A 20,844-nucleotide genomic window follows, 5' to 3' on the forward strand; every position below is an offset into this window, starting at 1 on the left:
GTAAAATGCAAAGCTTTGTGTAATGTGCCACTCGAGTTAATGTATCGTTTTATTAATAGACGATACGGGGTTTTGTTAAGTATAAAAAAAATAATAAAAAGATATAACAAGTTTTTTACATTAAGGTTATGAAACAGTCGTCTACAATAAACATATATACATATACAATATATACAGGTATATAAATAAAGTAATTAATTATTTCATATTTTATATTAATTATTATATTATTATAAAATTATATATATAATAATATAATAATTTATTATAAAAGTAAATATTACGAAAATCTACAAAAATAGATTTAAAGCAGAAAGATTATTGATAATTTTATTTATATAAAGAATTAATTTACTTAAAATAATTCTAAAAATGTATTATAGAATGTGTGTGTTGAATGCACGACTAAAATTGCATCTGCCTCCTTAATAACATAGATTAGCAATCAGTTAAAGCTCCGCGAAAGACTATTGAATGATCGCATTATTGTATCAAACTAATGTGATTTTACACCAATCAAAGATTTAACTGGCGCGTTCCGGATAAATTTACTTAAAATAATTCTAAAAACACGTATGGAGAGTATGTGTTGAATGGTGGCACAATTAAAATTGCACCAGCATTCTTAATAACATAGATTAGCGTTTCGAAATAATCTCAGTTCAGATTCCGCGAAAGGCCATTGAATGATCGCGTTATCGTATCAAACTAATGTGATTTTGCGCCAATCGAAGATTTAACCGGCGCGTTCCGGATTACTATGTTACTTCAGCATAAATCAGCGTATTCGTATTCGCATTCGGATGACCGTTCGATTGTCAGCGCCGAGCGTGCATGAAATAAATCCGGGAGCTCTCCTCCAAATAGCATCGCAAATTTGCACGTATCATTTTATGCATTTCGGCAGCAGGTGCCAACGTGCACCTCTCCTTCGTCTGTAAAAGTCGACACCTGTCTACGACGTTCGGCGAATAAGATCGGCAGCCGCCCTTAATCATCGCGCGATAAAAAACGCGAATAAATCGACGTATACGTTATGCGATGTATTTCGCAGCTCAAATTTTGCTCCGATTATTATGGCCGATTCTCATTGTAGAAGCAGCGATTGCGTTTATATTTCAATGCTCATAATTTAATATATAAAGAAAAAGCTATCATACATAAGAATGAAGATTCTAAAAACATTTAAAATAATTGTGCAACATTTTCCGACGAACAAAAAAGTTTATTGCAATTTTCAGAATTACTTATATTGTAGAGTTTTGGTTTCTTGCATAGTACCTTTAAAATACGATAAAATAAAGCACGTTCCCTCATTGAATTTCGCTATGCTAAAAATAATTTCTCGTTAGATTGGCAACGCAAATATGCGTACTTTGATGAGCATGCACATCGTTCGGCCTACAATTAATTCCAGTAACACGGCACGCATACACGTGAAGAGGGAAATAAATAAAAAATTGTAAATAATAACGAGAGACTCGTTCGTTGCACGGAATATGCGGGGATATAAAATTTGTACCGCGATACGCGAAAGATCACGGGGATTGTTAAATAAATTCTATCCCGAAAGAAGATATTCGCATTATACCATTCTTGATGTAGGAAAAAATTCAGGAGATTTGAACATTGAAATCAAAAATCTTGGCGCAAAAGCACAGCACAAAAACCTTGTTTTCTCTTTTTCATTATTTCTCTGTAATAAATTACACACTTGCGTCTTTGCATATGCTCCACTTTGTATATATTAAGGAAAAAAATACGACATCCCGTCACATTTACAGACATGTTACTCGTCCGAAAATTGCCCCGTGACTAACGTATTCGTGTTATGTCCCTGTTGAATGCGGCGTGGTATCAAACGCACCGATTCGGCATCTCAGTACGAGAAATATTTAACGTTTCGAGGAGATGATCCTCGAATGGCCCGATCGAGTAGCCACTTGTGTCGTAGTCGTCGGGAATAGAGTAGAGTATCGCGAAGACGTCATCGCGACCATTAGAAGAAGGTCCCCATCTCGTTGGCTCGTCGACCATCGTTCGCCAGCGGCCACTGTCCCTCTCGGAGGGATCCCTTGATTCAAGGGTGCCCAGAGCCGTTCCTCTCCGTCACCGCGTGAGAATTTTACGAAACACAAACGACTGTCTGTGTTCCGAAACGCTGTTCTCTTCTTCTCTCCGCACGACATCGTTTTTCTTACGCGCGCTTTTACTTCATATACAACATCTCTCTCTCGTGAATAAGACGCGTCGCATCGCATCGCGTCGTCTAGTGCCAAGTGCTTCCTCCTGACAGGAAAGATCCTCTCGAGACGACCTCGCGCATCTTAGGGTCCGCCAAACAGATATGTCGTACACTTTTGACAAGGAGCCGTTCGATCTTGTGTCACTTAAGGAGGAGTTAATTACTTCGAATTTTTTTTTAATGATATATACTCGCGATAATCCTTATTCCTCGAATACACAAGTTCCACTCGTCACATAAATAAATAATTTGGAAATTTACACAAAGTTCCGATATACAAAAAGTAGCGGAGAGATTACAGAATTAACTTTTTAATTTATAAATCTGTCTGAAAACAGATTTCTCTTTGGAATATATTCCGAATCCCCATATCGATGTTGCAATGCGACATAAACTATCTACTCGATAATTAACATATTTAATTGTTGAGAAATCAATGTTTTTGTAGACATTTATTAAAGGATGCGATCTCGTGTGACATTACGTCAAGAAATTTCGAGAATCAACTCGTTCCATCTCGTCTGCTCCTACGCGAGAGTGAGATTTCCATAGACTATCCCTCGCGCTCGTCGCAATTTTACTTCCTCTCTGTTACCCTCCGGTGGCTGCACATCCTCCCCCGTCTGGATGCAGGGAATGCATCCGACGAGCGAGAGGCAAGGGGAAAAGGGGGAAGACCGGGGGAAGAGACGCGTAGACGGATAAAGGCAACTCGTGGAACGAGAGGGGGTTGGAAGGGGACAAACGGGCGATGGCGGGAAGAAGGGGGGTTTAGCGTCTCCGCTATTCCTCCCCCATCGAGCAGGTCGCGCGCTGAGTGCGCTGGTAAAACAGCCCCTTAAAACGGTTTTACTGCCGCGCACGGGGCGCAACGACGTCTAGACGCTAGGACCGTAAAGTTTGACCTACTCACCCCCGACCGGCTCGCCCCGCTTTTGCCTCCTTTACCTCCTTCGCCGTCTTTCAGCCCCTCCCTTCTCGTCGCTTCCTGTCGCTCTCGCTCCGTAAAGCTCGAGAGACACCAGCCGGCGTTCCCTTAACTCATGTACCACGGACCTTGAGAAGTAGGCCAAAGGGTTATACTCGGCGGTTCTCGTAAAAGACTTCTAACCTTATAGGGGTGCTCGACCCTTTTCTTTCAATTTCTCGAGTCTAGAATAACCATTTGCGGCCTCATCGATTGGTTCTTTTAAAAAGTAAAATTTTGTTACAAAACGTTACGTAGAATTGCAAGCGTGGCTTTTGTTTTTAATTATAGTAATAAGTAATTATTGATGAAAGTTCTTATTCAGCAAGAATCACGAGTGACAATAATAAAAATCAATTGATCTTTGAATGACTAAAGCTAAAATAAAAATTTGCATTTGCATAAAATTGCGTATTTTATTAAATTTTACTTGTTTCTGACGGTTTCTTTCTCTAATGAAGTTTCTATATCAATTTAATCTAATAGCTGACGTAGCGAATAGTTCACGATCCATTGAAAACATTTCTCAATGAAGCGACAGGGATTCGTAACCATTGACTTCGAGAAATGAAGGGTTGCTTTGCCCTACTGTACCAATAGAGGGTCGTAATGCCGATTGACTGTTTCATCCCTCTAGATATTTCGCTTTAGATGGCAATGTATCTTTATCGTAGAGAATTTTTATTGAGATCTCCTTTAAGATCAGTATATGCATATTTTCTATATGACAAAACGAAAAAATACTTGAGATGACTGTTTTATATTCTAATAGCTAATAAATTAATGAGATATAATAATAAATTACATAAAAATTGTTTATGTTGTTCAAAAATTAATTTACACAAGAGGAATTTAATAATATATAATATATATTATTAATATATATTATTATTATAATATATATAATATATATTATTAAATAACTAAAGAGAGAATGCTTCCTAGTAAAATATTGTTGGATATTAATGTATATTATATCAAAATTAATATTTACAGAATATTTTGGAAAAGAAAGAAACAAAATATTTTGTTTTTTGTGCCTTTCGTACTACAACGTGCTTCATGCATTACCCTTTTTTGTTCCCTTTCGCGACTTTAATCCGCTTGAATACATGACGAAACTGGGGCAAAGGGTTACCATGAATAGGGGATGCCGTAGAGGGGAAAGAGAGAGAGAGAGAGAGAGAGAGAGAGAGAGAGAGAGAGAGGGAGAGAGAGGGAGGAAAGGAGAGAGAGATCGACCCTTCAGGAATTTCATTTCGACGCGTCTTCACCTACGCGACTCGTTTCTCAACGTATTTTCATTCAAGATGCTATCAGACCCCGTAGTCAAGAACGATCGGTCGAAAAACGATCGACTATATTTCGCCGAGAGAAGTGGAATTTCATTCTATCCTGGAATTCTCTCACGAATGCATTTTTTATCGTCGCCGCATCGAAACCGGGTATTTTGGTTACCGCAACAAATTCCGCGAGACATATTTTTATCGCGATGAGTTCTATCAGTAACAAACATACACACGCCGACAAATACTCTTATCTCGTCCAGATATCGATATATTTTCTCGCGATAAAGTTCGATTAAGTGTATCAGGATTCTGCATAGAGGTAAACGCTATATTATTGCATTAAATTTGCTTACATTTTATTGCAAATTTTTTATTGTATTAGCATGTAAATTATTCCAGTATGTGTTTCCTTGAAGAATTTTTTTAGAATATTCGGTTAGCGTGAGCAAATACAGGTGCAGCGCTTTTTTGAAATAACGCTTAAAGAGTACAACGCAACGTCGACATCCGCGAACGTTTGCCCTTGAGTTTATGCAAGCCGGAAAACTCGGTCAAACGAAAAGTTGGACCTAAAGGGGAGTCACGTGGCCCTTTTGAAAACCGCCGAGTGCTGACCACGGTTCGTAGAATTTCCGAGAGTGTTCAAGTATTCCGAGACCTTTTAGCGTTAATTGCAAATTTTTTTTCTGATTTTCTACAAACGGAAATTGCGTCGTTAGTCCGGATGAGAGAAACTTTTCTTGATAAACGTTTAAAAGAAATCTTCGTAAAATTCTCCAGTTGTTTTATTTTATTTTTTTAATTTATCTGCTTGATTATTAATAATAATTCGCGTATAGAACATCTGTGAATAATAAATATTTATTTGCCTCGCAACTGACCCGCGATAAGTCGAATACGATTACGTAAAAATAAAATAGAAAATGCCGAGTTGGAGTTGCGATTGATTATTATTATCGCGAATTCTGGGCGAACGTAAATTCTCCGGTAATGTTGAAAGAAGGGCAATTTTCCGCCGGTACGGGTCGCTTGCGGAAAACGCATCGATCCGTCGCTGCACATCGCAGCCGAAACGATCTTCCAGTGAGGAAATATCCCTCGGTGAGTTTCGCCCTCCGCGTTTTTACCGCGCGGAAAAGTGCAACGCGCGCCTCCGCCCCGCGTATCCGAGGAAGGAGTTTCCCCTCAACCCCCGCTCGTCCTTGGCAATACGACCGGGCGGTTAGTGTCGAAAAAAGGAGAACTGCCGCGAGGTTCTTTCAAATAATTCTACTCGCGCGCTCGCCCGCCCTTCTTCGCCAAACGAGCTTCCTACACGGCTAGAAGCTTTTTGCGGCGAACGTGGGAATTTCTTTCGGTGCTACACATTCGCGAGAAGTGACTCCCAGTTAAAAGCGAGAGTCTCGTAATCGAGTATTCGTAATTTCTGCTGACGCACGTACGTGAAATAATTTTAAATTATGCATATTGATATTGATGAATGCATCAATATCACTATGTACACAAAATATCGTTAATCTTGTTTTTCCATGAAGAACTTTTCTCGATTCGTTTTTTTTCTCTCTCTTAATAAATTAGTGCCTTTGATGTGAAGAAAAACATGCGATTCAAGTTCTCGCATTGTCATCATTTGCTTATGCAAATTTCTTTTTTATCGTTCATTTAGCGTGAATGTGTGAAGACTTAAATTAATTTTTTATTACGATCAATAACTTTGAGCTAGAAACAATGTGTTATTTTGTGACTTAGAAACAGAATAGACCTTGCTTTCCTTATTATATTTACATCATATTCACATATATGTGTATGTGAAAAATATTTTTTTTTTAAATCTAGTATAACAAAATGGTAGTGCCTTTCAGAAAATATGATGCAAGAAATAAATAGGTATATGTAGATTTGATAGCAATGAATAAAATTAACATTTATCATTTTGAACGAAGAAAAGCGTCATCGATAACATTAATGATTAATTAACATTCGCGCTTTGCGTCTGAAGCGTAATTCTATCGTTTGTATAAAACTGTGTATATATGTAAAACGAGAGCGAGCGCTTAAATTCCTATATTTGTGCTCTTTCACATGCGCACGAAATGTTCTGGCTAAGCCGGTCACCACGTGTTGCCCTCAAATCGCACCAGGTCGAGAAGAGAAACATACACTCTAATGAGAACTATAGGAAAATGTAAACTAGGGATAGGGTTAAGGACCGCGAGTTTAAAGTCGTTTGCGAGGTACGAAGTTGTCGGCACGGAGAAAGAAAATACTTATGATACGAATATCAATAAGTTGCTTGACAAAAAAGTATATAATTGTGTAAATAAGTTTATAATTATGTAAAGTTTATAACTTTGAGTATTTTTTTTTATATTCTATATACGACGCGTGAAAAATATCTTTCCGAAAAGATATTTTCTTATCAGATATATTATGAGAAGCAATATTTATAATGCTGTCATTTATAATGCTGAATTTATATTTAGCTATCAATCTTTGTCTTTCCTTAATTAAAACGCATGACGTTTTAAGCAGTAAAATCTGAAAAAAAGACGCAGGATGGCGTAATAAGACGAAGCTAAAAGTAACGGTAAGTGACGGATAAACGTCAAAGCGACGAGAGAGAGAGAGAAAGAGAGAGAGGCACATGTATATGCCGTTATACGACGGCACTCGATGGCAGAGGTTGAAAGGGGGTAGGAAGCGGGATGGAGATGGAGATGTAGGAGATTGGAGGTCGTAGGTAGGTAGAACAGACAGACGTATAGGTTTATGGGTTTCCGCGACCAGGCCGCGGCCATTCCGCGCGTCTGGAGCTCGGCTACTTTCCCCACCACCTCCTCGTCTACCCCTTTTCTCCCCCTCCGCCCCCGCCTATCAGCAACCCCCTGTCGCGGCAGAATCGACGGGGGTGGTTGTAAAAATTTTACTGCGAATTGTCTGCAGACCCGACCCGTTGCTCGACGTTACGACCGGGAAAAATAGGAAACCCCCGGGAAACCGGCGGAAAAACTCGTCTGGGTCAGATCTCTTCTCCCCGTCTGTGTTCCGTACCCCTTTCCGCGTCCCCGCGCACCATTTGGGTCAGCGATCTTATCAACCAACGATGATATTGCGACTAGCTCTTCGGGCTGTCTCGAGGGATTTCGACTTGTTTTTAAATTTTATTAACTCCGAAAGTGTCAAGAATGTCATATATCCATTTAAGCATCATTCGGCCGAATTAATATTCTAATGCTATCGAGACGATTGGGATAAGAATATCGCGTTTGTAGATTGATAATATAGTAAATTTCTAAAGAAAAAATTCTATTTCATGCATTTCATTTCCCGTGATATTTTCCGGTAATTTAAATATTTTTATATCGATAATTCTTCGATCGGCTTGATTTTCACGAGATTAGAAGAGAGGTCAAAGGGCGATAGGAGTCATGAAAAAATTTCAGATGCGATCGATTATCAAAACCAGGGTATCCTGGCAACTTGCTGGGCGGCCGAGGAGAAAGGCGACGCGTGAAGAGTGAGAAGAACGAGTAAAGCCACCAATCTGGAGCCAACTGTTGAATTTTATCACTCTCAGTGTCCCTTCCCCTCTTTTTCTCTCTCAACGCTCGCATGCCTGGGGCAGAGACCGGCGGTGAGGTACGAGGGAAGTGCAGGAGGGAAACGAGAGTCATGGACCACATGTGTCTCGTTGGCCACCCTTGCGCTTCTCTAGGCCTAAAAGACAAAAAAGCCACGAAAGCGATATGGCTCTACTGACACTCTGTGGGAAGACACGTGTGTCTTGCATATTCCTAAATGAGTAGTGGCGTCGGAGGGTCTTTAACAGAAGATAAGTCGAGGGGGGAAGATACTTTACTTATACGATGAAGAATATTTTGAGAACTGAAATTCTTTAATGGTGTGAGAAATTTTCTCACACTTTCTACCTCGAAAGAGAATAAGAGAGAAAGATGTATATTTTTACAATTATGATTATTTTTGATTGGATGTAAATTTACATTTTTACAATTATACGAGACGTTTTACAAATGTAATATTTAGAATCGTAAGTTTTTTTATTTTTAACTATTAGGTAATTATATTAAACAGCTAAGTAATTAAATAATTAATTACAAAATTAAATTTTTGTTATGCTTTATATTTATCATGAAAATCGCATGGAATAATTTGTGTTATCTATTTATTTTCTTAAAATCTCTCTCTCCCAATGTCTGTCTTGATCTTTAATATTGAATAACTCGCCAATTTAGTCTATTTTAAATTGCCACCTAATTTGGATTCGACTTTACATTGATTAAAAACTACATTTTCTTTACTGAAAGTTTTATATATCAATGCAAAAATTCTGTCAAAAAAATACATTAAAATCTTATTAAAAATACTTAATTTTTTTGAAATTTTTATCGAGATATTGGTTGTTAATCGATCTATTATATGTACTAATCGGCATTAAATATGCGCTCTCTTTGAAATGTAAAATTAGCAAGGCTTATCGTTTTGCTTCTCGTTTATTCGTACCTCGTAATTTCGAAGATTGCTGCTATTGACACACTAGTGATAGCTAGTTCAATGGTTCTTTCTCTCTCTTTCTCTCCCTCCCTCAGGGCCACGTGTGCCACGTGTGCCGCGTAACCCTTGAACGGCCGAGTTTTACCAGCTGTCAGCGTCCTATCGGACCGAATAACCGTCGACCGTTCATCGACGAGACGATCTCCAGTCCCGCTCTATCAGAGTGGAAATCCGAGCTTCTGGTCGGGTTACCGCGGAACGGGCTCTCGTTCCTTCACCTCCGAAGCATCTCGCAGGATCTTTCTTGGTCCGGCGTCCGTTGGGACTCACTGGGTCATAAGCCCCCCAAGTCGACCGTGTCGTCGAACTCTGTAAACGACAGGTCCCTAGATCGTAGAACGTTCGAAGCGCCGACCTTTAACATCAAACTGAATTTCTCTCTCTCTCACCCTCTCACCCTCTCTCTCTCTCTTTCTCTCTTTTCACATATATTCGTATAATATTATTATCAATATGCATATACCGACAGTATTCATTTATTGCAACTTGTTAAACATCGGGGCAACTTAACCGCAATAGTAAAACTTGCGTAATAATCGTTTGTAGAAATGGTACATGCGGTAAATGTACTCGGTCGTACATAGTTGCTTACGAGAAACTTGGAGTCCAACTTTTTTATAGGTCGTGCATTCCTGCATAGGCAACTTTTATTGTTCTCTCTCTCTCTCTCACACACAGACGTTTACAGCGCGAGTTCTCGTGAAAATATTGCATTAATTTTTAATTTAATTATATGAATTATCGCGTAATGACGAGACGGATATAAGAAGAAATAAAGCACTAATAAAAAATCTATTAGGTAATTATCCGATATGTCACTTATGTGACATTATTATATTTAGAAAAGCTGAAACTTATCCTCTATCGCTTAAATGTTTAATATTTGGCCGATAAATGGACTATGCATAATTTAAATAATTATTACATTTCATTTGAAAGGTAATATTAGATCGATGATAAGCATTTCCATTCGTTCTCTAGACAACTATAGAAGCTAAGAAGCTGACTATATTGTAGTTTCTAACGAACGTAACAAGGTACCATAATTTGCATTCAACGCGCTAAAGAGATAAACGAGGCTATCTTATTTGCATAATAGGCGAGAAATGTGGTTACCGATTGTTGTTGCTGTCATGGAATCGGTGATAAATCTCGAGTTATTCTAATTGAAAAGTTGAAATATATATTGGAACATTGTAATTGCCTCTCTCATCACGAATGGATAAAAATGGACATAGTCCCTGAATAATGAAAAATTAAATCCGAAACCGTCCTTGTTGTCGCGGTACAACCTCGCGCCTCACGCGACCACGTGCTTTAGTAAACAAACCAACGTCATCGAACGATGCAGCGCGGTGCATTCCCGATGCTTGACGCGTTCGAAGATTGTAACTCCCTTAAGGAGTAAGATCGCGTTATGACGTCTATGCGAGATAAAAATGATTTTCTTTCCCGGGACCCTTTTATACGAGTCGTCCTCTCTCCCCGAAGCGTCTCGCGCGACATCGCGACGCCGACGTCGCGCGCGCGCGAGCGGATAAAGAAAAAGAGTGACGTCATGCCAGGCTAGTTCGTTGGGCTAGGTCGTGGCACTCCTTGCATCCCACCCTCCTTCTGTGCCGCCACCTCAAGCATCGACTTCTCTACTCATCCTCCTCCTACGAACGGCGCGTCGCCCGTCCGCTCCGCTCCGCTTCGTTCCGCGCCGCGCCGAAAAAAGCAAGGCTCGCAAAAGGACGCCCGGCGTCGTGGCGCTCTTTGGCTGATCAATACCCGCCTCGTACGCGGACGGACGGTCACGCATGTGCACGGTGTGGGCCGCTCTCTTTCTCTTTCTTCCCCTTTTCCGTTTCGGTACCGCTTTCCCACCCTCCTCGTCGTTCCTCTCTTTATCCATCTGTCCTTTTCTTATCATCTTTTTAACCTCATCCCTTTTCTTTCTCTTCCCCCCGCGCGTCGCTCTCTCGCCCGCTCTTTTCCCGAGACTCCACTGTCTTTGTCCGTCTCTTTCTCTCTTTCATCCCCGCGGTCCCTCTTGTTATCTCTTCGTCTTTCATGCGCTCTCGATTTTTCTCCCGCTTCTCTTTCACCGTCGTCCCTCGATTTTTCCTCTCCCTTACGCCCGTTCACTATCCTTCTTCCGTTCACCCTCCTCCGCCGGCTCTTCTCTTCCACCCTCTCCCTCCTCTCTTTCCTCCCCCTGTTTCCTCACCGTTCCGTCCTTTTTCCACCCCCTCTCTCTACATACCCCCCCGCCGCCTTCGTAGAGACGGCCCGATTTTTTCCTCCCGTTTCCTCGGCTCCGACATTTTTTTTGCACCTTTTTTCTCCCCCCTCCAGTGGCTGCCCATGCGCCGCGCTCCCCCGCCATCGGAATACCGCCTCGAGCATCCGCTCCGTCTCCCTCACCCTCATGTCGCACATACGCACATGATCTCTTTCCTTCTCACCCCGTCTATCCTCCGCCCTTTTTCTCTTCTCTCGTTCGCTCACACCTCTCACTCTTCCCACCTCCCTTTCATTTTTCCCTACCTTTCACCCCCGCCTCCTTACCCGGCTCTCCTATCTGTTTGATTTTTTTTTTCACGACTACCCGACCACCTACCGACGCCGCGCGTCGGCGTCCTTTTTCTATCGGGACGCTCTTCTCGACCATCGGCTCGACCACGTACTCACATACATACATACACACACACACACACTCTCTCTCGCGAACGCTCGCAACGGCAAGCGCGAGAGGGAGAGACGAAGAGATAAAGAAGGGCGTAAAGGGAGTTGGATACCGGGGAGGAAAAGGAGGGCCGAGAACGGGTGCATGAGAAGAGAGCCGGCGGTGGGTGGATGGACGGAGGGTGGGATGGTGAAACTGGCTGCAGTGCCTGGATGCGAGCTAAAATGTATTTTTTTTTCTTTTTCTATATCTTCCCTTCGAGCGAGCCGTGGTAGGTTGGATTACCAATCCGGAGCTGCCTCCGGCACGTTCTTCTCTGTCGAGCACGTAGGGCGAAAAACCTGGACGTAAGGGCTCGTTGCGAGCGGTTCCCTGCTGGACGCTGACACTTTGGTGTACATATCGTTGATACCGATATGGAAATTATCCAGCTGAATTTTAACCGCGCTACACGCACTCACATGTAGAACCGCTAGATTCAATTTGGATTGATCACGTGTACGTCCATTGCTTTTGATATTTCCGATACCTTCGTGTGTACAACCACATTTTTGCGCACGACAAGATATGTTACTGGATTATTCCTAAATAAAAAGTTGTATGTTTTCTATATATTTTTATTTTATCTCTTTAGAAAAGAAGTATATTTTACGTCTTTATCCTACAATTGAAGAGTGCGTGATAGTGTATAATAATATCTATTATACATTTGTTATTAATTCTCAACATATAATTTACATCTTTTTCTTATTTATTATTATAATATAATACAACAATCATATGAGACAAGAAAGATTGATTTTCTTTATGCATTTATATCATAATGTGTACTATTACTGATTATTAGTAATTTTGAAAAAAAGCGATTCCAACAATTTTTTCGTCAAATTTCAATATTTTGTTTTTGTTGAACAAGTTATAAAGCAAACTCATTAAATAACGAGAATTTCGTTCCGCATTATTCATTATCTAGATTCGATGAAGATTCTGATTTTAAATAAAGCCACGCAACTGTCATTACAAGACATGTGGTAACATACGGTTGGATTAAGGGATGAGATCTTCTCCCCCGTACCTCAATCCCTACCATTTCTCCCACATAGCCACTAAAGTCGATTGCTCTGGAATGCATCTTCCACCTACTCCGACTTCTGTTTTCCCGTTTTTAAAATAGACACAAATCGTCCCACGGACTTCCGTCGTAGGTTGGAGTAACGTCTCCCTTCTTGTCTGTCCCACGTTTATAATCTTCGTGGGTGCAAAGATTTTGCTCGGACATCATCGACGGTCCGTCATCCACCCTTGGTCAGAGACGCTTATATCTTCGTTCTATTCACCGCTTACGGGATTCCGACAGAATCGGATCGTTTGACGAGCCACCTGTAGCGCGAAGGGCTACTACTAACCCTTCTTCAGGGCACGATTTTTGTCTCCTTCTCGAGCAAGACTAGGTTCATATCGTCTTCTCTCTATGCAGTCTTCAGCTCCTTGACCTTCGGTTATATTACGAGACTATCTCTCGTAAAAACATCCTGATAACTCTTTTAATATTTTACGCGAATGTTTGTTAATATAAAATATTTCAAGATTATTTTTCATATTAAATATTTTTTTATTATTAGATAAATTAGATAAATATATGTATATATATTTAAATATATTGTATATATAATAACGATATACAAAAAGAAAGAGAAATGTGCTGATCTGTCCTTGGAAAGACTTGCTATCAATTATTCTATATGTCATTAAACGATAGAATGTATATAGAATAATATTTCTTCGTTAATTTATCAATTTTCTAGATACTTGGATTCTGTATTTTTCGCAACGCATACTTTAAATGTACTTCTTCAACATATATATCACCGAATGCTCTTTTATATAAACAAAAATTGATATATTTTGTACAAGCAGACGTTATTTTTATTACGATTCCGAAGAAGATAATATTTTATATTTTAGAAACTCGCATGGAAACTTGGATAGAAACTCGGAAGAAAGTAGTTCGAACTTTCGGTTTACGAGGCTCAGTCCGTCCCGAATTCTCGGGGAAGCGTACGCGACCTGGCGCGAGCTCTGTCGAGGTGCGGAAGGTCATGCCGGGGGATGGATGTGGTTTAGAGGGTCGTGAGAAGGGAAATGGGGTCATCCTTCGATGGCTCTTCTGTGGTCGCTCTATGCGTGCCATTGAACCATCGCAAGGTGGCGCAGACACGATTAATCCCGCGGAAGCACGCTTCTGAAGTTTCCGAATGTTAATTAGCAAAACGTCGAATTATTTATAGCGAACAGAATAGGGGCACGCATATGTATATCATCCCGAAGAATTTGTGTTTCTTGACATCTGATATCGATATTAGATGTATATTACGAAAAATTGAAAAATTTTGAGTAGAGAAAAAAAAGAAATATATACATTTTTATATATTTATATCTTTAATGACGTGTTTATTTCGAAGACAACAAACGAAAAAATATTTAAAAAGTGTTATAGATATAATCTTACGAAAATCTCTTTTCTTCATTCTACGAATTTTAAATTAATACTAAACTAAAAAGTTTAGCTACATTGAAGTTATTGAAGACGTAGCACGAAAACTAATAATGACATTTTCTCTTTCTTTTATGTGTTGCAGCAATGCGCCCCGCACGACAAGGAAAGCGACTATTGGGGAGGCAGCCGAGGTGCGAAACAAGGTTACGAGGTGAGATAACCCGCTTCGAAATATTTTAGTAGTCTATTTCATATATGGTCGTCGTGCTAATTCTACTTGGTGAAGCGCAGCACTTTCTGTTGCAGGCGAAAATGAACGCGGATCACGGTCATCTGCAGAAAGGTGAGTTGTAAGAGCTTGTATGATTTTAATACATTCTATATTCTTACGTAGTCTGTGATTTGACGTCTTTGCTTTATTTTTAAAGCATTTTTAAAGCATTATTATATTAATATTTATAAACAAAAGACTATTTCATAGAAACGATCTAATATAAAAGTTGTTATATTTTTTAATCAATTTTGTGAATTTTATTTTAATACATAAATCTATAAATCTATAAATTCTTAATGTTGAAAATTTTTTATTGTTAAAATAGTGCTATTATAAACATTCAAAAAAATTGTAAACAAGATTATGCTTAATTCAAGAAAAAAAAAACAAAAAAGTGAAGAAAAAATTGAAGAAAAAAATTGAAGAAAAAATTTACAGTAAGTTCAAAGACATAAAGTCAAAAAATACACGATTAAATTGAATGAATAACGTCTGAAACATTTCGATGTATCATTGTGAATCGAGTCGGAGATCAAGGACTTGTTTACTAGAAAAATTATTGGGATCATCGTAGGCAGTTAGGTCATGCGAAGTCCTCGACGAACCGAGACTTTGTCGAGGACGTCTTGGCGTCGCGACTTCGCGAGTCAGATGCAAACACTTCCTAAGATCTAACCGCTGGTCCGGGAACCGGTTATGACTGCACGCGTGACGTAAGATTACCGATTAGGAGCGAAAGAAAAAGTCGGAGAGAAAGAGTGGGGACACTGCACCAAGCGCGAGAAAAAAGAAGCACGTACGAACGTGAATTTATCATCAAGCCGATGTAGAGTATGCACTAAACATTCCTTTTTTTATGTTTGAAATCTTATTTTTCTTTGCTGACGTCCTCTAATTTAACCTCTCGACAAGTCTTTCTCTTTTTCCTTGAAACTTGAATTTCAGGACTATGTTTTTATTTAAATATAAGATGCAGCTTGTGTATATAAAAATAGACAGACAGATAAATGGACTGACGACTTCTTTTATGATATACACAAGTGCATTCAAAAATTCTGCACATCTCATCCACTGAACAGTGAGCATATCTATAATTTTGAAGTGGACCTTATATAAGGATTATAAAAAAGATTAAACGCAAAAATGGTAAAAATATCAATCTAAATTGATATTAATTTGATATGATGTCGATATAATTTAATTTGCTTTTTATATCTGTAAAATTTTAAAAGAAGTGCGCTTCTATTATCCAATCGATTTTAGAATATATAATAAAATTAGAGAAAGAAACAAGAAAAAATTAGAGAAGGATATATCTATATAAAAATCGAGATCGCATATATTATCTATAAAAATTTATATCAAATTTTTTTTTACGTGACAAGGAGCATTATCGAGCGATTTTGATAACAATCTGACCCGGGTGAGCCGAAAATCCGTTTCTTGTTTTCTCCTCCTTCTTGTAAGAAAGGATTAAGCAATCGTTCGTAAAAGGAGAGGCACGCTTCGATCCCTGTTTTTCACTGCCAATGGCACGCGAGCCGACTAGCCTAGGTTAGCCGTTTATGAGATAAGTCCGCCACCCTTCCATTCTCGTCAGGATCGACGGACTCTCGTCAGTGATTCATACCGTAGAGAAACACAAACCTGTTAGGGGAAAAAAAAAAGTTGTACGACTACCTCCCTCGATGTCGTTCTATAATTTAACGCATTTGCTTGCGCGACAAATATTATTGCAACACTATTTTTGCAACACCCGTCTGACACGTCATCATCCAGGTTACGCTATTCAGGCAGCGTTGAAAATTTTGCTCATTGGACGCGAACTTACTTTTTTACTTATCGCTCTTTATTACGAGAAATTCTAAAAGGAAGTATCATAGTAATGAAAATAAACGAGAACTTTATTTCTTTTGTTACTTAAATTTTTTTAAAAATAATGTATATACTTTAAACATATTGATAATCTTTTTTACGCATCTTTATCTTTATTCTAACTCTTCTTGACTCGAATTTACATCGATCCAACGTTACTCGCATGTACGATCATTATTACATCGCGTGTCTCAAATCCAAATTTCTTTCATCGACGGAATATTTTTCGCGCTTCGTGCCCATCGGGCCCGACGTAGACGGGCCCTAAAATTAGCCGCCGGCCTGGCAATTGCGCAAAGATCCTGGACTATTCGTTAATGCACAGATCGCATGACGCCGAAATTTCGGGCCCCGCGAAGAGAGTCGGGAGAAGGAAGATGTGTGGGACGACGGAGCCTCAAGGCCCCCCTTTACGCGCTCGTCTCATTATCGTATTCGCTCGTCGAGTAAGTAATGCGAGTCGCTCGTTTGGAAATTCCTCGTCGGCAGCCTCCAGGACATCTGTCGCGACTTGGAAACAACGTAAATAATGAGGAATGTGTCGCAACATGCGTGATTTATTTGACCAGCGAATATATGTATTTTAGAATCGAATTAGAAGTGGCGTCAAAACTGGGACAGATGCATTTTTTTCTCCTTACGTGATAATCTTAATTGAAGCTTTCGTAATCTTATTTATATCACCGAAACGTTCATATTCAATATCTTTATGAAAAGACAGCGTGAAGACCTTTGTCGATTTATTGATTTTTTTTTGAGTTTATTAAGAGTTATCATTATTAAATTGTTTATTTAATACTCGATATTTAAACTTCTCTTATCTAAAAAGAATTGAGAAATTAATAAAATTTATTAGAAACACGGCTTTTTCAAGTGCTCTTAGTTAGACAAACGCGCGTGTAAAACTTGAAAACCTAAATTAATTGTTATTGAAGAGTTGGGAGAAGATTGTGTCCCGTCGCGTATCTAGACGTCTTTTCTCCCGTCCTTCGAAATTAACGCGCTTCCAGTGAATGACTTTAATGATCATCGAGTATCTCGCATGGATGACCAAATTGTGAGACGGCATTTTCTTCACTCCCAATTTTAAACGACTCGTCTGACGTAAGAGTCGAAGAGAATACTTTAATGCAACACGCAGCTTTCACTCACCTATGATTTCTTGATTATTCTGCAATTATTGAGAAATAATTTTCTACCTGAGGACCCCGTTGCGGAAACGATCGAATTATAGTCGCTAATGTTAACGGGATCATAAAGCGACTTGAACTTCCGTTTCTCGGAGACGGAGTGAGGTAATGGAATTTTTTTTTATAATACGAAGAATACTTTGTAACAATTTTATCGTCCTGGATCGTACCATCTCGTGTTACTTTGTAATATATAAATGAAATATTTCTGCGCGCGCGCGAGAACTATTCTTTTTTAATAACGAATGTCCTCTATCTGCTCTCCTCGCAAACTCCTATTTCTTTTCGTACGTGCAAATATACGAGAATACGGAGTACCGTGTATGTTCGAAGGGGTAGAATCGCCACGTAAACAGGTCGATCGGACGATTCCACGTAAACAGTCATGCACAGAAATCGGACCGCATGTTCTGTCAAATGTGTGTGTGTATGTAGATGTGACATTTCATGATTGTGATTTCTCAAGTTTCCTTAAAGCGACACGGTCCTTTATTCCACAATAATAGTAATGTATTAATGTCATACAAAAACTTGACTTATGACTTTACTTTATTAACATATATCGAGAGGAAAGACAGAAGACACGAAAAATTATTCTTAGCAAAACAATATATCGAAAAAAGTTGACTTAAGAGAAGAATTAAAAATAATAGACAATCGAAACATATATAATTATGTTTTTCGATTAAATTATAATAATTGTCATAAAGAATAGCGGTTGCTATCCAAAGAAAGAAACGTAATTTCAAAACGTTATATACATATAATAGTACATAGCGGAGAATATCGAAGGATCTCGAAAAATTGTGATATTTTACGAATATAAGCGGGGAGATTCAATTAGTCCCATTTATTCCCGGTACGGAATCAAAGCACGTTGTGCAAATGCAGGACGAGGAACGTGTCGGAACGCGGTTCGGTTACAACGTGCTCCCGACACGGATTACAACGTGTCGAAGAGTTCGAGGTCAATTAAAAGTTGGAGTCTTCCGTGTCCGTGCACGGCGAGCAGAGAAGGAAGAGACGAACGGGAGGGCGGGGGGAGAAAAAGAGTAAATCTACGCGTGTGCAAACGAAACGAATTCTTAGAAAAGATGGTCATCTCTTGTCTAGCTGCTATATTTTACATTTTTTGTTTCGGGAGCAAAAAGTTCACCGGCAATCAAAATGGTCCCTTCCGGTCACTGCCAGACAACTTTTGCCTTGCAAGGCCCGACCTTCTACGTTAGATGTCGATGATCCTGTAGGCAACGATATATTTTAAATATTTTAAATTCAATAATCTCTGTACAATATTAAAAAAAAAATGATTTATAATTATATATGTTAATTGATTTAATTATACAGTTTAGAATTGTAGAATTGATAAAAAGCGAATTATATTCCTCATAAAATTCAGATTAGATAATAACGTTACTCATCTCCGTCTCTAAAGGTTATTTTTAAAAGCCTTCCATTTACAGTGAATTATGAATTGGAAGCTTCCTGACCTGATATTTTTCACTAAAAAAAAAATCGCTAAAATCGACATTTAAGTATGCAAAGTAATGTGTCTACTTTCCCTCATGCCTCAGACATTTCATCTGTGTGTTTTTCGAAAATCATCAGGCGGCGGCAACGCGACTTTCATGTCGCGAATATCGTAGTCGCCGTCTAGCGATCGTCTAGTTTCCCGATCAAGTGCTTCAGGTGTTTTTATGGTTTTTTCACTCTCGTTTTTCTTCCCCGCGCGCGTGTGCGGTTTCCCGGAGATTTCACCATGAGTAAAGTCTCCCTTCGTGTTCGCGCATTTTACGGCGTCGTACTGCGAATTTTATTATATACCTTCGTCGTTGTAACGTACCATCGATCAGGAATGAGTTGATTCGCGCTTTCATGGAAACGCCCTCAACGCTGAAACGATCTCGCGACGATACGTGGTCGTTCACGATTCGATCGTAATATTATATTATATCTGGTATTATGTAACACGATTGTAACGCCAAATTGATTTATTTAATACGCGAATATAAACGGACAGACTAATGACGCTTCCTTAATGCCAATAATAAGTGTCACGTCGATATATCGACGGAGATAAATAATGTTTACGGTGGTGGAAGAAAGGTCGCTGTAAATTAAAATAAACGCACGAATTCGACGGCTCGCAGGAATAGACGGATGGACGGTTTGTCGAAATAACGACGGTCCCGTCGTATATATTCGCGGATGGCACACACGATTAGCAAATGGATTTTACCTTCGCAACCGAAAATTAATCCCGCCACTCATCAGTCACCCCCGTTATTGTCGCGTATTATTATTATCAACGTATCGCGCTTTTAACCTTCGCCACCGAAAACTGTCCCTGTGTCCTTTCGCACCGAGTAGTAATCGATATCGTCACGCTCATCAATAATTTCGCTTGCTGATTTATTTTTTATTATCCGTTCGTTTAGAACGGTATGTTTGACGTCAATGAAATCACCGTGTCTACATAACACGGAGAAAGAGAAGCGACGGACTCGATGAGCAAAAATATTATCTTCTTGAGTTACTAATACTCAAAAGCTTGCGAATGTCATAACTCGCTTGAAATTCATCGAGTGAATAAAACTACTCTAGAAAAAAAAAAAAAAAAAAAAAAAAAAAAAATCGAATCACGCGTGTGAAGAACTGAAATTATGAGAGCTATAAATATCGTGTTGCTCTACGATCAGATCTAAGTGATATTAAATTTTCTGCTCTTGCCATTAATCAGTTGTTATATTATGAGATGCAATCGTGATTGATCGCTTTAAGAGACGATAACACGTAGTACATCTCATTTACTCTCTGGCAAAAGGCAACTCAGAAACAAACAATTACAAATCGAACTTTAGAATTGTGTCGTGCCTGCTGGACGACGCATATAATAGGACGGGTTTTAAGAATTGCGTCTGATGAGTTGCATTCTGTTACTTCTTTTTCAACCGGTTATACGTGTGATGAAATTATTCGAAAATAACGCTACACATGCAGACCCGTACATATATATATAAGTTTTGCGCGATCGCGATCTGCTCTCGAAGACTCGAAAAATCCTCCAGACCGGTTTGACATGTACAAATATACGTATCACAATGGCAGTTTAATGCTGGCGGGCGTACTTACTAAGCGTCGTGGTGTGACCTCGCTGATCTCCACAACTGCATCCGACTTCTATTTTGGCCGTCGCTCCATCTCCGAATCTCTTAAGTCAAAATAATGACTGTCTACGCGGCGACTCATCGACGAAAATGTACG

General features: G+C 39.3%; 2 protein-coding genes across 4 annotated transcripts in view; one reads left to right on the forward strand and one right to left on the reverse strand.

Moving 5' to 3' along the window:
* Positions 1 to 20,834, reverse strand: part of Rpl13 (ribosomal protein L13) — a 169,483-nt gene extending 148,649 nt beyond the window's left edge. The window contains exon 1 of the mRNA XM_083034095.1: positions 20,822 to 20,834. The gene's annotated coding sequence lies outside the window, so the exon portion shown is untranslated. The remainder of the gene's footprint in view (positions 1 to 20,821) is intronic.
* LOC145933979 (zinc finger protein rotund) overlaps positions 1 to 20,844 on the forward strand; it is a 155,357-nt gene that overhangs the window by 66,506 nt on the left and 68,007 nt on the right. For 2 of the 3 annotated variants that reach the window (XM_083034086.1, XM_083034084.1), the window contains exons 3-4: positions 14,384 to 14,452; positions 14,533 to 14,584. In XM_083034086.1, the coding sequence (XP_082890212.1) occupies positions 14,384 to 14,452; positions 14,533 to 14,584 (121 nt within the window). The remainder of the gene's footprint in view (positions 1 to 14,383; positions 14,453 to 14,532; positions 14,585 to 20,844) is intronic. The other variant, XM_083034085.1, reaches the window with a different exon arrangement.

The sequence above is a fragment of the Prenolepis imparis genome, unplaced genomic scaffold (assembly GCF_030444845.1).
Source record: "Prenolepis imparis isolate NDT839.2.m4 unplaced genomic scaffold, iyPreImpa1.0 SCAF_3, whole genome shotgun sequence".
Lineage (NCBI taxonomy): Eukaryota > Metazoa > Arthropoda > Insecta > Hymenoptera > Formicidae > Prenolepis > Prenolepis imparis.